Source organism: Pipra filicauda, unplaced genomic scaffold (assembly GCF_003945595.2).
Source record: "Pipra filicauda isolate LSUMZ 115617 unplaced genomic scaffold, ASM394559v2 scaffold69_size3009148_pilon, whole genome shotgun sequence".
Taxonomy (NCBI): domain Eukaryota; kingdom Metazoa; phylum Chordata; class Aves; order Passeriformes; family Pipridae; genus Pipra; species Pipra filicauda.
In genome coordinates, this window is record NW_024104864.1 from 2,063,878 (window position 1) to 2,080,199 (window position 16,322).

Genomic DNA, 16,322 nt, shown 5'->3' on the forward strand with positions numbered 1-16,322 from the left:
TTTGCAGATTTAGTGTGTACAGTGTTTACAGTGTGTGTGAGTTTACAGGGCAGCCTGAAGTTATCATTGGTATTTCATATCTTATATTTCCTTGCATTTAAGACTGGTGCCAAATTATATTTCTTTATAAAAAAACAAACGTAATGTGTGAGGGAAAGAAAGATAAGGCAAGGCAGGGCAAGGCAAGGTAACAGAGGAATGCCTTTCTGTTTCCCTCTGCAGTATGGGATCATGTAGAGGAGATGTTTGTTTTGAGAGGAAAAGCTGAGGGCAGGGCTTGGGAGCAAAAGGATTTATTGTTTATGAGGGAGAGGGAGATTAGCAGATCTTCTCAGTTGCTCCCAAAGGGGATATTTTTCTGGAAGCTGGAGAAAGCTTATCTGACCCACTGGACCAGGACCTCTAAGCAGCAGTTTGGTAGCTGTAGCCTGCCAGCCCTTGCTCTGAGAAGTCCTCTCCATGGGCCCCTTCAGCATCAATAGAGCTTCAGTACAAAATCCCTGCTACTGTCACTAACTGAAGAGCACTGGAAATGAAAAATAATGCTTGGTAATGTAAACAGCCCTAAGTACTTGTTTCAAACAATTCAGACTCATGATTTTAGGGAGGCAAGGAAACTCCATGCAAAATACCATTTTGCATACAGGAGTCAGGAGAGGACAAGGTCACAAGTTCACAAGTTCCACTCGCTTCTGGCTTTTTCCACTCTTATTACCAAGCCTGGCCTCAGCACTTTGGTTTGAGCCATCCTGCGGTGTGGATATGATAACTGTGATACGACACATGAGATAATTTCCCCTATTGTCGAGGTGAGATCCTGGCTCTGTGACAGGTAAAACCTGAGTTCCCAGAGCAATGTGGATGTGCTGGTATGCATGGTCACACTCATATAACCACCTCCATAAACAGTAGGCAGCCATTCCCTCCCAGAGAAGGACTCCAAGCACTCTTTATAGTGTATTCCTGCAGGAATAAGTGCACATTGTTTCCCACTTTGGGCAGTACTTCTACGCATCAGTTAACAGTACCCCTGCAACTCAGGTGGCCATAGACTTTAGATAGGGATTGTAGAGATGACGGGAGAGATTCAAATTCCTCTGTTGATGTTGCCAGGGTACAAGCATGATCACTGTTAGTAAAGGAGGGGAGATTAAAAGAGTTAAAGGTGGTTTTAGGTCTAGTTGCTCAAATCAGTATGGCTCAGTGTTTAAGCTGAATTTATTTTATTTTATACAGGGTTTAAGATTGCCTCTCAAACAAAAAGGAGATAAAGGTGATTGCAGATTTGAACACGCTGCAGATGACAGCCATTTGCATCTTTTGCACAAGGAACAAAGGTGTCTTATTATAAGCATCCGATTAAAATCTGAATAACAATGTTTTGATGAAAGGGAAGAAAGGAAAAGTCATAAGAGGACTGGAATAAGTTATGAAAATAGACAAAAAAATACATCTGTAAATATAGCATCAAGAAAAGAAAAAACAAAGCAGAATTAAATATGGGTAAGAGTGGGAGTCTGAAAGACAAAAAGTGTAGTCAGGATATAGCTCCAGAAATATGTTTGAAATGAGAATGTAGGTTAGAAACTAGCATTACATAGCAAAACAGAAAGACGTTGTGTGGTCAAGCAGGAACCAAGCAGTGTCTTACAGGTCACAGAAAATTAAGGAGCAGCTGTAGTTCTAGGCAACTGAGTCTGTAATTATAATGGCTTCCAAAACAAGAAGGTCTTACAGGATTCAAACAGGCTTTCCAAGGAGAAAGCAACAAGAGCAAAATCTTCTGTGGGGAAGGAAGCAGATGCAAATTACCCTGTGCATCTCTCACAATTTCAATAAGTAGTAGGAAATCTTGAGGAAAGAACACGACCTCTGCTATTTTTTCCAGAAATTATACATACTAATCTATGAGATGCATCATGTATCATGCATCCCACATGGAGAAACAGGACTACCTGAATCAGCTCTCACCCATCACTAACACATTTTCTTCTGAAAGAAAAATGTTTAACCAGAGAAGTTAAACATCTCATTAGTAAATGTTATCATATCTGTAAGGTCCATCCTCAATAAACAGGCATATTACCTAAACAAACTGCCCAGCTCTTCATTTTACTTTGCAACAGTCAACCTACAAATATAGTCCACAGGAAAAAAAAAACCACAACCAACCAAACCCCTCCAATATTATTATCATCACTTCTGGAGAAGAATATCATCAAGCAGAAAAAAACCATATATTTAGTAGCTACAGCTACATAGATTTTCTGTGGGTAGCCAGTGATGAGACAGTTGGCCATCAGAAGTCAAGTAAGCATCTCCTTTCAAGGAGAAAGAATATTATTTAGGATTATAAAGAATTTATGATTTGCACAGTAAGACATGTAAGTGATACATGGTCTTCCATTAGTGGAAAAATTATCCAAACTGGAGCTTGCAAAGGCACTTGAGAATATTATTAATGGTGCTATAGGAAAAAAATCTTGGAAAGAGAAGTATTCTTTACAGTCCATACAGGTTTTCCTATGTCTATTTCCTTCTAAAAATTATCAAAATATCTATTGCTTTGGACTCCTTCAATAAAGTTAGTGTGTCTGTCTTTCTTCACATGTGCTATTAAACACTTCTGACAGATGCATGAATAAGAAAGGAGGTATTTCATCAGAAGATGCAGACCAAGATTTTGACCAAAGAATAGAGACCTCTCTTCCAAAACATGAGCCAAAATCTAAGAAAATCAAAACAATTTTTTCTTTTTTTGCTTGGGGCCAAGTTGAAACAAAGAGAAAAAGATCAGATGAGGGAAGTGAATTTGAATGTTTGACTTTGCAATGCTCCTTTACTAAATGGGGTTCATTTTTCCTGGCATGGTGGTTCTCTGGAATTGTAGTTCAGCTCCATCATGTACCCATATGGAAGGAACTATGTACACCTCACAAAAATTCTTAATCAGCTTTCTCTTATTGCTGTGGAATTAGGGATAGATATCTATTGTTTGATATGGTGATATGCGATGCCGGAAGACATATTTGTCTGAAAGGCAACATGAAATTGCAAATTCCAAGAACCATTGCTGACATTAAACATTTCAATTCATATATGTCAGAACAATAGTTTTAGATCAAAAGTGTCAAAATACATAGTTCCAATCAACAAATAAGAGTTTACAGCTCAAGGAAAGCTGATGAAAATTTCCAAATAGGAGCTGTTTAAAAAAAAAAAAAAAAAAGGAGAGAAAAAACACACCCAGAAGCGCATTTAATTCTGCGTATTTTCCTAAAAACTTTTAAGGAACTACAGAATCTTTTTTTTTTTTATATGTACATCAGCCTGACCAAACTCTTCCAAAGTATTTAATTTCATTATATCTCTCCCCAGAATGTTTTACCGTGGTTTTTATTCCACAACCCTTCCTTTTCCAGGATCCCTGCCAATGATGTCAAGGCTTCTGTGAAAAGTTACATTGAACTATTTGCAAAATTCCAGCAGCATTGATGTTTCAACTTTTTTTGATGACTTAAAAAAAAAAAAGAAAAGCATCCTATAATCAGGGTATGGCTTTTTAAGATGTCAGGAAGGTCAGCTACTTCATTCAGAAAAGTGTGAGCTGATGAGATCATCTTCATACCACTAAGTTCTGGGCATTTTAGTTTGAACTAGTGTTGGTAGGATTTGAGATATTTATGCTGCTCTTTAGTCTATCTACTCTATGTATCATAAGAGAATTAAATATAGTTAATCCAACAGGTAATAATGTATTATTTTACATTTCTCAAACAGCATGGTCCAGGCACCAGGATAATCAAGTCAGAAGCAAGGAAGTTGGTTCTTCCAGTGCCATATTTAATGACGCTGGAGAGATCACCTAATCTGTTTAGGTCTTGATTTCACCCCCTATGAAAAGGGGATGATAATGAATTTTCTCTGTGTTTGCTTTGACACCTCCAGAGAAAAGGTGTTGCACAATAGTAAGTGATATAATTCCTGTTACTTTGCCTCTTCCATTTGAGAGAGAAAGGCAAAACCAGCAGCCCACCCTGTACTGATGCAAGATGATTCCTGTGCCACAGAGATCGTATATCTAACACCGGTAGCTAATCTGGCTCTGATAATCTTTTTGGGTGTTCATCTGGGTTATATGTTCAATATAACTTTTTCAAATTATCTGGACTTCCTGGGGCTACAGAGCAATAGCACTAACTTCACAAGAACAGAAAACAACAAGTCTAGTTGTTCTGGAAAATTCTGAAAGCACAGGTATAAAACAACACTATAAACAATAGAACACCGTGGGTTTTCCCCAAAACTTGAGGGGAAATCTCTTCTGCATCCCTGAGGCAGGGTCGGGACAGCTCCCAGGGCAATCACGGGATCTGCTCGCCGTGGCGGGATCTCTCCGTGGTGCTGACATTCTCCTTCGCTCCGTCAATCGGAATTAAAACCTCATTAGGTGGAGGTGAGGAACAGACTGTTAACGCAAACGTGGCTAAAAACCCTAGTTTGGGGGATCTAGAAATGTACAACTAGCTTCAGGTTTTGTTTTGGCAAACGGACGTCTAGCTAGGCGGCAATGAAGATCTTTCCCTTGGCTAACAGCATGGCAGAGTGGGTTTTTCTTTCTAAAAGAATCTCGCTTATTAGTGGCTCTTCCCAATCTCAGCTGATGTAGTATGAGCTGCAATAGCCAAGGAAAACATTAAGCCTGCACATTTTTTTATACAGGACATCATTAACACTTTATCTATGTAGAACTGCAGGAAGACATTCATTTGGTGCAAAGGTGAGTTTGAATTTCACTGTATTTGAGATCAAATCAACTGGCTCATGAAGTGCTATGGAAACTTGAAAGGAAACTCAAATGGCTCACCCGCAAATGCATAACTCATTTTAAATTCAGTACAGCCAACAATACAACGATTGTTTCCTGATTTACTTATTCAAAGAAAAGACCATTCTCAACAGTTTCCTGCAGCTGTGAGTTGTCCTTTGTAGCCACTTATTCAAGTAGTAATATGAAACAACTTTACTTGTCTTAAGAAAGCTAGTAGGAGATACAGCTCTGAAACTCTGAGAGCCATTTAATTTTTCCTGTGTGTTTATTCCTTTGGCTCATCAAGAAGGAAAAAGAAAAGTTTCTTTCTCCAAAAAAAAATTTTTTTTTTACTTTGTTTGGTTATGATTTCTTTTTTAACTAGATAGAAAACCAGAGGTGTCTTACCTGCCTGCTTTTGTGATGATCATCTCTGTCCCAATGTCATGAAATCTTTTCCAGAGGTCAGCACACTGCAGCTCTACCTGGATCTCTTCCATGGATGAAGGCGGAGGAGGCTGAGGGCCTGAGCCACCAGATGTAAGGTCGGAATGGGAGCCAAATGAGCAGGATGTCCTTTCTGTCAGTACCTCTGTGTCTGACCCAGTGCTCTGCTCTGAGTCTGCAAAGTAAAGAAGTCAGGTAAGATGCTCCAGTTCTACCTACTGTGAGTGTTAAAAGGAGGGAAGAGGGAAGTCAATACAGAAAGTGCTAAAGAATAGTACAATGCCCTTTTATAAGGTGTATATATGTATAACACATATGTATTTATGGTTTGTTGTGATTTGGGGCTTTGGGTTTCCAACATGATATCTGGCATTTTTGTAAAGTTTTAGAAACAGCTGAAAAAAGGACCCTCAGCATAAAATAAAAATAGTAGCAAGCAATGCAGGGGATGAAGTAAAAAATATAGATTAAAAATAGAAATGAAAAAAAATTCATTCAATCCATAGTTTCAATCTAGGATTAGATGGGCTTACTGGAAATCTACATTACATGTAATTGAATATTGTCCCACACTACTATTGAAGAGCTGGTTATTTTTAAACAACACTTTTTTTTTTTTTCATTTTAACATCTTTTTCATCAAAAACAATGAACAGGTTTTTATTTTGTTATTTGACAGCACTGTTTTGGAAATGTTTTATTTGCTCCTATAAAACTTTTTTTTGAAGAATGATATTTCCTGAGAAGATAACCATGCAGCTTTTGGTGAATAAAATGCTCTAGGCTACAGAAGAACAAAAAAAGGTGATAGTAAACATATGGAATATGTTACCAAGGAAAGCAATTGAAGCAAACTGCAGAAAAGAGCACACAACAACCTCTATGAGGGAGGAGAAGAAAAAGGCTTGCTCAAAAAACAAGCAACCAAACAAAAAAGTGAGGTTCAACTAGTTTGACAAGTCCAGGCTGTCATATTTGGTCAGGGAGCCATTTCTTTGCAAAAATATCTCATTAATGTGTTAGGTAGGTACGGTGTTTATATACAGCCTTCATTCTCATATTGTAGGGCTAAGATGAAATTTTGCAAATAGCAGTGTTATTTTGAAACAGGGTGCATGCCCACATTATATCCAATTAATTCACAATACATTCTGCAAAGCAATGCGTTTATGTCTTGAGTCTGATTTTTGACAAAGTGGCATCAGTGTTATATAGATGATTAACAGCAGAATAAAGTCATGTGACACACTCCACCAAAAGGCTCAGGAAGAGCTCTGTGGATTTCAAACAAGATTCAGAAGCACTATTCTTGAGTGTCCTCATTGATCACATAAGTACAAGCAATCTCAGTGAAGGAATAAAATGGCTATTTACACATATTCTCTGCACTTAAAAAGAGATATCCCTGTCTGCAAGGGAAACCTAAGGGGACAAAAAGTAACAATCTGTGCTAAAAATGTGATTAAATCATACCATCTAAAATTCCTTCCATACCAAACAAATGCCTTTAAGAACCCTGAGGTCATGGAGGCTGAGTCTCAGGTTTACAGTGTTTCTGAGAGACAGTGTCTGCAGGAGCAAGCTTGCACATCAGTGCAGAGGGCAACAGTCAAGAAGATGCAGGCGGTGAAGATACCACCTGTGGAACCACCAGCTCCATCTCCTGCCACATAGAAACATTTCTGGAAAATCCATTTTGCTGCAGTGGTATGGACACAAAGTCTTTGGCTGATAGTATAAGAGAAACTTCCAGTCCCAAGTGTCACCAGGAAGCATTTATCTTTTGTGAGAGCCCTAGGTGATATCACTGGACAGTGGACATTTTGCTCAAAGGATGTTTCCAGAAAGCTCTGTCAATTATTTAGACAATCTGCCAGTACAATGTAGAAATTCTGTAGGACACTAGAAAGGTTCAGGATGTATTGCTCCCAATCCGTTTTGGACAGGGACTCCTTTATGTCTCCCACAGACTTCCAAGTTGGGCTGAAGCCTTAATAGGTCAATACTTCTAAAGGAGTAGCACAAAATTACCAATGTAGGATTGTTACATAGAGACCAGTACTACACTCAAAACCGATGTCCTAGACATAAGATGATTCAAGATAATACAAGATACTTGCTGAGGTTCTGTGGCCACAAGACAAGAGGTCACTATGCTTACGTCTTCCTAGGGATGGTTAATCACTTTGTCCTTCAACAAAAAGGAAGAGGATGCTTCAAAAATCACAGTAAGACCTTTCTATATATCTGCTTATGTGCTGAACCAGAAGTCTTACATCTTCTCTGAGGTCATAGAATCACAGAAGTCACTAGGTTGGAAAAGACCTCTGAGATCATCAAGTCCAACCTACGACTGATCACCACCCCATGTCAACTAGACCATGGCATTAAGTGCCACATCCAATCTTTCCTTAGACACCTCCAGGAACAGTGACTCCACCACTTCCCTGGGCAGTCCATTCCAATATCTAATCACCCTTTCTGTGAAGAAATTCTTCCTAATGTTCAACCTAAAATAAAGCTAAACTACACTGAGAGTCTAAAGAGACTGGACCTAGGGAAAACCTTCCATTATGGAGTTCTCCTTCTAAAATGAGGCACCAAACTGTAGATTTGAATCTAAAGAGGCTGGTTTAGGCCACATCACTTGTGCTTGGTTCAGGCGCTCAGAAACTCAATGCGTCCTCTGAAGCAGTATGGTAAATGGCCAACAGATGGCACTTGGCTAGATGCTGTCCCTACATCATTCCAGCATTTCCTGGACAACTTTTCAAACTGGGTGTGTGGTTGGAGCCTTGGGGATCCCTGGAAATTAAGCAGAACTGCACGCTGCAGAAAATTAAATATCAGAGGCTTAAGCCCCCCCTCACTGATTTTATGCTGATATCATCCCATTGACTTTACAGACTTTTGGAGGGTTTTTTATTATTATTATGGAAGTGGAAGGAGAGCCACAACCTTTATTTATTAATCCCTTTCCCATTTCTACCACCTCCATATCACCCTGGAAATCCTCAACTCATAGTTTCTTTTCATCCTCAAATTCCCAGGCTTTTTTTGGCAGATAGGAAGTAAACACCATTCTCACAAGTGTGGTGACTCTGAGGTCAGTATCCCCACTGAATGTCCCAAGATAATGGACAATATCCTGCACCAATACCATGTCTCCTGGGATCAGAACCTTCTTACACAAATCAGTGAGGTGCTACTGCCTGACTTCTTTCTACTACTCAACGGGTTAGTGTTCCTCATGTAAATTCCTTGGGTTTTCATCAGTCTGGTACAAGAGGCAAACCAGCATGTGAAATGTTAAAAGACATTAATTTTCTAAGCAAATTCATACATGAATCTTCAGCAGAATTTTCACTGCAGCTGGAGCACAGCAAGGATAATGCTCCCCTTATTTAACCAGTAAGAGCTCAGTTTAGTCCTTGGCCATACCACGCAGCTCATGAACTCAACAAATGTTTTACTCCAAGCTAACAAAGAATGTAAACTACAGGAGTGAAAACAATGACAAAAACCTTATATAAATGAAACACCACCTACCCAGAGGAGCCCAACAGATTTATTTTCTTCCTCTCATTACTTTTTCTTCTCTTTTTTTTTTTTTGTATACATGTAGATATCTAATGTAGATCCTGTCAGATTCCATTAGCGTAAAGATTTCTCTTGGGTGGAATGTGGCAGCTGTTACAAGCTGTTAAGGGTTTGGTTTTTTACTGTTTATTTTTGTTTGCAAGGTTTGTGAACATTTAGTGCAACAGGTGGTCCTGCAGTTGACTTGCTGGCCACTAGGACCTGCCAACTAAAAAGAAAGTACAAAATCCTGAACATGTAAGGGCTAAGAAAATTTGGAGGACTTTGGGGGGTTTTGGGATGGTTTTCTCTTATCAACTCAGCAGAAATTAGCAGAGCTGATACCTTGTTTTGCTGCTGGTTGCAGATAGATCTCAAGGTTCTTTTCAGATTTCTAATTTTCAAGCTGGCTTACTGCCATCCCACAAAATCAGCAGCATAAAACCCATGCACATAGCAGTGTGACCATACTGAAATCTTGAGACAAAATGTCACAACCGTATGAAAGTGAAAGAACAGAAACTCACTAAGTCCAAGCACTTTGGAAAAGTGGAAATTCATCTGACTGTGGTGAGTCAGCTGCTGCTGCAACTACTTCAGGTACACAACAGTTTTCCCCTGATTACTAATACTTGGGCAAAAGCTAAAAAAAAACCTCAGTAACTTCAAAAATACATGAGAAGTCTGGCTGTGGCAAAGACAGCAGGAGCAGCAGAGGTGAAGCAAACTGCAGAAAAGTTTGGAGTTCAACAGAGACGTTCAAATTAGCATGGTATGTTTTGCACAGCTGATCCAGCAATTGCTCTTGCTGTAGGCAAAGGTTTCTATACACTTGGTGATTGTAACCATATGGACCTACTATACACAATAAATAACACAAAGATAGTTCTGCAGGTTCTTATATATTATTTTATCCCCCTGAACTTTTCCATTCACTCACATAACCCTACTACCTTAATCACCCCTTCTTCCAGCATTAGGCCCATTATCAACTTCATACAGCTAGAATTTATAACCTGTTTACCACAGATAATAGAGCTATAGAATGATTAAGGCTCAAAGGAACCTTTTAAAAATCGTCTATTCTATCCCCCAATAATATTCATTATTATTATATTTGTGACTGCAAGTTGCAACCAATATCAGGATTTTACTGATATGGAGACAATACAAGCTTTTCCAAACCAAGAACTTCCTCTATACTCCTGCTATATTGCAATCTCAAACAGCAAAAAGAAGCATTCAAATAATTAATTTCCAGCCTAAGACCTTTTTGTGAAACCATAGCAGGACAAAATGACATTAACATCAACAAGACTCAAAAAGACAAAACCAGAAGATGTAGAGATGGGGAAATGTGGCATAGACAAATGAAGAGACCTGATAACAGTCACAAGTGAAATCAATAGAAGACTAGCTGATTCTGAAGGATTGCTCTGGCACTTTAACTTCTAAGGCTTCTTCATCCCCCTGAAATATAGTTTTATAAGGTGTTTTTGTAAGACCAAAAAAGCATGTAAGATACATTAAAAAAAGGCTGCTCCTACCAAAACTAACACTGAGTATAAGGCCAGTAGTGTTGTTACACATCTATATCCCCATGGCAAACACAACCAGTAGGAAAATATAAAAACAAACAGAAGACAAAAAAACCCCATGCTGGCTTTAGCTGTAAATGCAAATCTTGCATCAAGTTGACTATGCACTGCCAAGAACTGACTTATTCTTATACTGTTTTATTCTATGTAAGACTCAACAGAGAGACATAAGACCCAGCAAAATAAAAATCACTGTGATTCACTGGTATGCTCCAGCTGCTCTGCTCCACTCCAGCAATGCAAAACAGCTGTAAACCTGGTTTAACTAGCAAGTTAAATTGGGTTTATGGCTTCTTGGTATTGGCAAAGAAGTACAAAGCAGCTGGCACTTACTGGTATACTTAACCCTGGGGGTTTGCCCTTAAAAGTTAACTTTTGCTCCAGCCAGAAGAAAGAATATCAGCCACAGTTAAACTTTAAAATAGGGTTTTTATCTCACAATCTATTGTAACTTTTTAAAAATGCCAAGAAAAAGAAAATGTACACATTATGCCAACATACAGTTTAGGACCAGATATTCAAGATACCAGCTCCAGTCCTGAGCTGCCTCAACTGAAAATGGAGATGTTGATTGCTGGGCTCTGAACTCATCCTTGGCAAATACAAATTCTCATTACAGAAGCGTAAGCTAGGTGGCCAAGAGTGTTCTGAGTAGTGTCACAGCATAGGATTTTTTTGTAGACTTCATATGAAATCCTATCTCTCAGGAAAACTGCCTGCAATTCATCAATCCATGCTTTAGACTACCTATCATAACTAAAAATATCCCATCAAATAGATGTCAACAAAAAACCTGTCCTATAAACTTTCCAATCTATGGGGTTTTTGTTTAAAAGTAGCTTATAAGCATAATTTTTCCCACTAGAGGCTTCTGTCCAATCACATTTCAGGAGAACAGAATCCACTGAAATAGCAAAACTTGGACTCAGAGTTTGATGTTGTATTATTGTTTTCTGGAAAACAAAAATAGCTTGGGTCTTCAGTATGTCAGACTAGCTTTGTGGAAAATGCAATTTGAAATCTAAGTGTAGAGGAAACCAAGAAATTCCTAAAATTCCCTGAGGAGATTCTCTGCAGCTGTCAGTCAGAATTGACTTAGGACAAGGAATCACCAGCACAGCCTCACAAAAAGACTGCTCAGTAGCAAATATTTAGAAAGCCCATACTTAAAATAGTACAGGGCTTTAAAAGAGCATGCAGAAAAATAATATTCGGTTAAATGAGAATTAAAAATAAAAGACCATAATACTGAAAAAAATGCAGTAGAACACGGAGAACAGCAACCTTTAAAAACATGAGAAGTAATAGGGGGAAAGTGGGATGTTATTAGAAGAAGGAGGTGAAATTGATGACAACTTTAATCTGGCCAAGATCCTGAACTGTACAGACTACAAAGAATTTGTCTGGCCCATGTCCAAGGGTTTGTGTAAAATTAAAGAGTGGAAATGCTCTTTAAAGTTAGGAAAACTAAAAAAAATAAGAGACCAGGCATTAGATACATTATATGCTGTGGCCTGTAAACATGGAGTCATTATTCTTATAAATAAAACCATACAACAAATATTTAGAGACCAACCCAAATGAAAATGTTGGCTCTAAATAACCACAAATTGTGCAGGAGTTTGAAACTAGATCCCAGCTCTGTGGCAGGCCCTTCCCTGATGGAAACGGGCACCAACTCTGGGACAGTCTGTTTCTGGATTTTGTGGCTTGGACTGCTCTCTGCCACATAGGAAAAAAAAAAAAGCATTCATAAAAAAAAGAAAACATGACACAAGATTAATGCTGCAGAGGTATCTATTCTGTCTGAAACCAATGTGAAATTGTTGGGAAATTTATAATGCCTGCGAAGTCCAGAAAATATTGACCTTTTTGTAGGTATAAACACAGCTCAAACAAATGAAGCTTAACATTTTAAGTACATTAATATTTAGCTGATATTTTTTGGCCTATAAAACACAGGGAAAGAGACATTATATATATTTCCCTATACCATGGGGGTTATCATGACAGCAGTATCAGGGAACCAGATGGAGGAAAGAGTCCAACTCTTTCCTGAGTCCTTCTGAACTCTTGGTACTGCTGTCATGTGGCAGTGAGTTCCACCATTTAACTGTGCACACAAGAAGACAAAAAGTACTTTTTCACTTTAAAATGCATTGCCTTTATGGTATGACTGTCCATTTGCTGCAGTGTTATAATAAGATAAAGACTACTTTATGTATTTCCTTTTTAAGTGCAACTATTTCAAAAGGAAATCATTAGAAAATTTCCATGGGAATGGTTTCACAAGAAAAAATGCATCTCCATTAAGCCGAAGTTTCAAGTTTAAATCGTTCATTTCATTCACAATCTACCATTTTCTTTTGGGAAAACAGTAATTATCAGGCCAGTCCTGTTGAACTGATGTTTGGGTTTGTAACAGTTCAACAAATCATTAGAGTACATTTTTTTCCTCCACGTGCTACATTAGCCAAGCTGTCTTTCAGACCTCCCACACCCCTTTCTGAGCCAGACTTTGGAAGACTGTCTGCCCTCACACAATTTTGATTCTCCTCTACCTAAACTTCTTGTCTGTAACCCAAATCCTTTCAGATTTTATTCATAACAAAGCTTCTTCTTGACTCTAAATATTTTAATAGCTTGCTTGCAGAATCTGTCCTATTTTTGTTACATGCATGTGTACACATACAAAGATACATAAATATACGTATGGGATTGAATTCCTAAAAATGCATTTGAGTTTTAAATCAGTGATCTACCACTGGCTTACATAGCAGAAATTACAGTATTTTTAATGGTACTTTCCATTAAATTTCTCACAACCTAATGTTCCATTTGCTGTTTCAATCACCTCCGCAGAGTAACCAGACGTTTTTACTAAACAATGAGCCTGGGGTATTTTTCACAACTGATAAACATATTCTTCCTTTTATTTGCTTCACACAAAACTGACTTGCATCCAAATTGGCCAATTTTCCTGCCTCTGACTATGTAGCCATACAGGTAGGGTTGAGAGAAAAGATTCTCCAAAAGCATCTGAGTGTGGTGCTAGTGTTTTTTAGCTTCTAGTGTTTCAAGACCAAGCCAGAAACATAAAAAGATATTTTTAAAAGCAACAAAATGGGGGATAGAGTTGGTATTGGTTCATGGGGGACAGAACCATGAGAGACTGAATAGGTTACAGCACTGCATTACAAGTGTATGGTGCATGGACCAGGAAAAGATGTGTTAGGAACTTCAATCAAGCCTGTGCTGTAAAAGGCAACTGTGTCATATAAACAGAATTTGATTTGAAATCTGAAATATCACACACACATGCCAAGCCATAAATGGAATTTCCCCCCCCGAAGGTATTCTAAAATCCCTTGGCTTTCATGTACTTCCACAGAGGAAAAGTAGCACAAAACTCTTGACTTAGCGTGAAGGATCAGTCTCAGTGCATGTATTCTTTCCTTTTTCCTTAACATCCGTGCTCCTTAGATGTGTATTTGTGGCTTGGCTTTTTTTCTTTTCTTTTAGTAACTGTCTTCAGCTCAAGCTCCCAAAGTCACATCCTGACACACTCTGCCAACCGCAATCCCACACGTCAAAGTCCCTACATGCAATCACACACGCTGATTCCAGGAAGCACACACTGCTGGGTTTTGTTGCCTTCCACTGAGCCACCCTGATTTATGCCTGCTGAAGCTCTGGTCCAGAGTGTGATAACACCTACACTCCACAGTTGTCCCACACGTGTATATCCTATTATCCAAACAACAGATGCACCAGCACGCATTCACACACATATTCCAACATCTGGCGATCACAGTTAACTGTAATAACTCCATGAACTTCATTCATCTTTACAAAACTCACAAACACTTCATCTATACAACCACTGAAGAGGTGCCTAACCCTTTTCACTTCACTGAAAGAAGTATATGCTTTTAATGTGGCATTTACAGTCACACACGGGGAAATACAAAGAATCACTTGCACTTACTCTAAAAGCACATATTTAGTCCTTCTGAATAACAGAGCATGAATGGCTCTTGACATAAACACTTCACAGGTGTAGCACACAATGTGCATGCAGATATAAATCTCTCTATTTTTCAGCCATACCTGTATGTGTGCCTACATGCCCTTACTGCTATGAGACTCACTTTTCCACTTCCTGGTTAGAAGTCATGCCAGAATAAAACTGATAAAATGAAATGGAGAATCATGTCCAGATGTCTGTTAACTTAAAAACACACCACTGCTTAACACTAAAATTGATACTTGCATAATTTAGCATTTCTGAATATCAGAAATTTCCGGTCTGTTTTCCTTAGCTTCTCTCATTCACATCTAATCTAAATTATATATTCAAGGAAAATATGGGCAAAAACTTCTAATCATTTGTGTTTTGTATTTTATGCAAAATACTTTAATTCAGAATGCTTGTGCCTGCCTGACTCTCAGTTCAGCACACTGGAAACAATGGGATGCCCCACTGTGATGTTCTCAGGAAACTCTACCTTACAGCAAAATATGCTAAAAAGTGCACAGTCTGGAGGCATTGAAGTTGCAAAAGTATCAGGTTTGCCCGATTCCCCCACAGGTAATGTCAATGCATCGGTGGTGACCTCAGAAACTGGTTGGCTTCTGTGACCTCATATAGCACCCTCTAGGGCTGTCAAAAACAGGGCTAGTAATTTTCTGTGTATGAATACCCACACATTTTCAACCATGCAGAACTAAACTATTTTGTAACTCATTCTTTTGAAACCTTTAAAAGCATGTACTACACTTGGAAAATTATATGCACATTTTGAGTTTATTGAGGGTTTTTTTCCAACCATCTTTTCTGTAAAAAATTAGGGGTTTTGACAGTGGAAAGAATGGCTTGCTGTATCTTATTGCAGATGCAAAGAAGAAATTCTACTGAATTACTTTGGAACTTCTTGTTAGAAGATGAGGATGAACATTTTCATGTGGAAGGGAAATCTGCAAAATTCTCAAAATTTTCAATCACAACTACAAGTAAGAATGCAAATATTCCATATATTTTTGAAGTAGAAAACAAGACTCTACATCACCATTAACTTCTATTTTAGCCTTCTCGATGTGAGTTTAAAATAATATCAACAGATATGCGATAGCACATTGAATCTGCAGTCTCCATACATCTCCCAAAATGCCCTGTTCAACTTCACTCTGCCATCCAGCATTAGAACTTGCATATTGAGACATTCCTACCACACTTAGGGGTTTCTATCACAAACAACTGTGGCACAGAGAAAGCTGATGGTGTACTACTGCAGAAAATGCACAGAATGGAAAGTCAAAATCATTCAAATTAGAGCCTAGAGATGGAAAGACCACTATGGACACCAACACACCAAAAATTCAGTGCCTACCAGTCCTATTAGTACTTGTGATCATTTAGCATATCTCTAATGTCTTAATGAAGCATATCCCTAAGGTCTTAATGAAAAAATATGTGACTTTCCTGATATCCAGAGTTTTCCTCACATTCTTCCAAGACGCTGCTGTAGATTTTTCTTACTGCTCAGTTCAAGAAGAACGCAGAGGAAAAGCAGAGTTTAATCCATCACTGGCGTTTCATTAAGAGCAGGGTATAAGAGCACAAGCAGCCAAACAGCATATCCCTTATTATTCTTCCAAACATAGTATTTCATAATTTTACTTATTATCTCTGGTGCTCTTGTGCATCCTCCCATGCCCTCCTTACTGCTGACGTGCTGCCATCTGTGGCTCAAAACCTCCTTTCAGCCCGTCCCAACCTACAGCATGAGATGGTTGGAGAGAAGCACTGAACTAATAAGACATCCACCCGTCCTCGTGTGGGAAAAGAGGAGAAGAAAAAGACAGTTTCAAAAGAACATACTTTCCTC

General features: G+C 38.5%; 1 protein-coding gene across 1 annotated transcript in view; it reads right to left on the reverse strand.

Moving 5' to 3' along the window:
- The window catches only part of TBX15 (T-box transcription factor 15), an 89,962-nt gene that overhangs the window by 31,918 nt on the left and 41,722 nt on the right, over positions 1-16,322 (reverse strand). Inside the window, exon 2 of the mRNA XM_027730386.2 lies at positions 5,219-5,432. Within this exon, the coding sequence (XP_027586187.1) occupies positions 5,219-5,432 (214 nt within the window). The remainder of the gene's footprint in view (positions 1-5,218; positions 5,433-16,322) is intronic.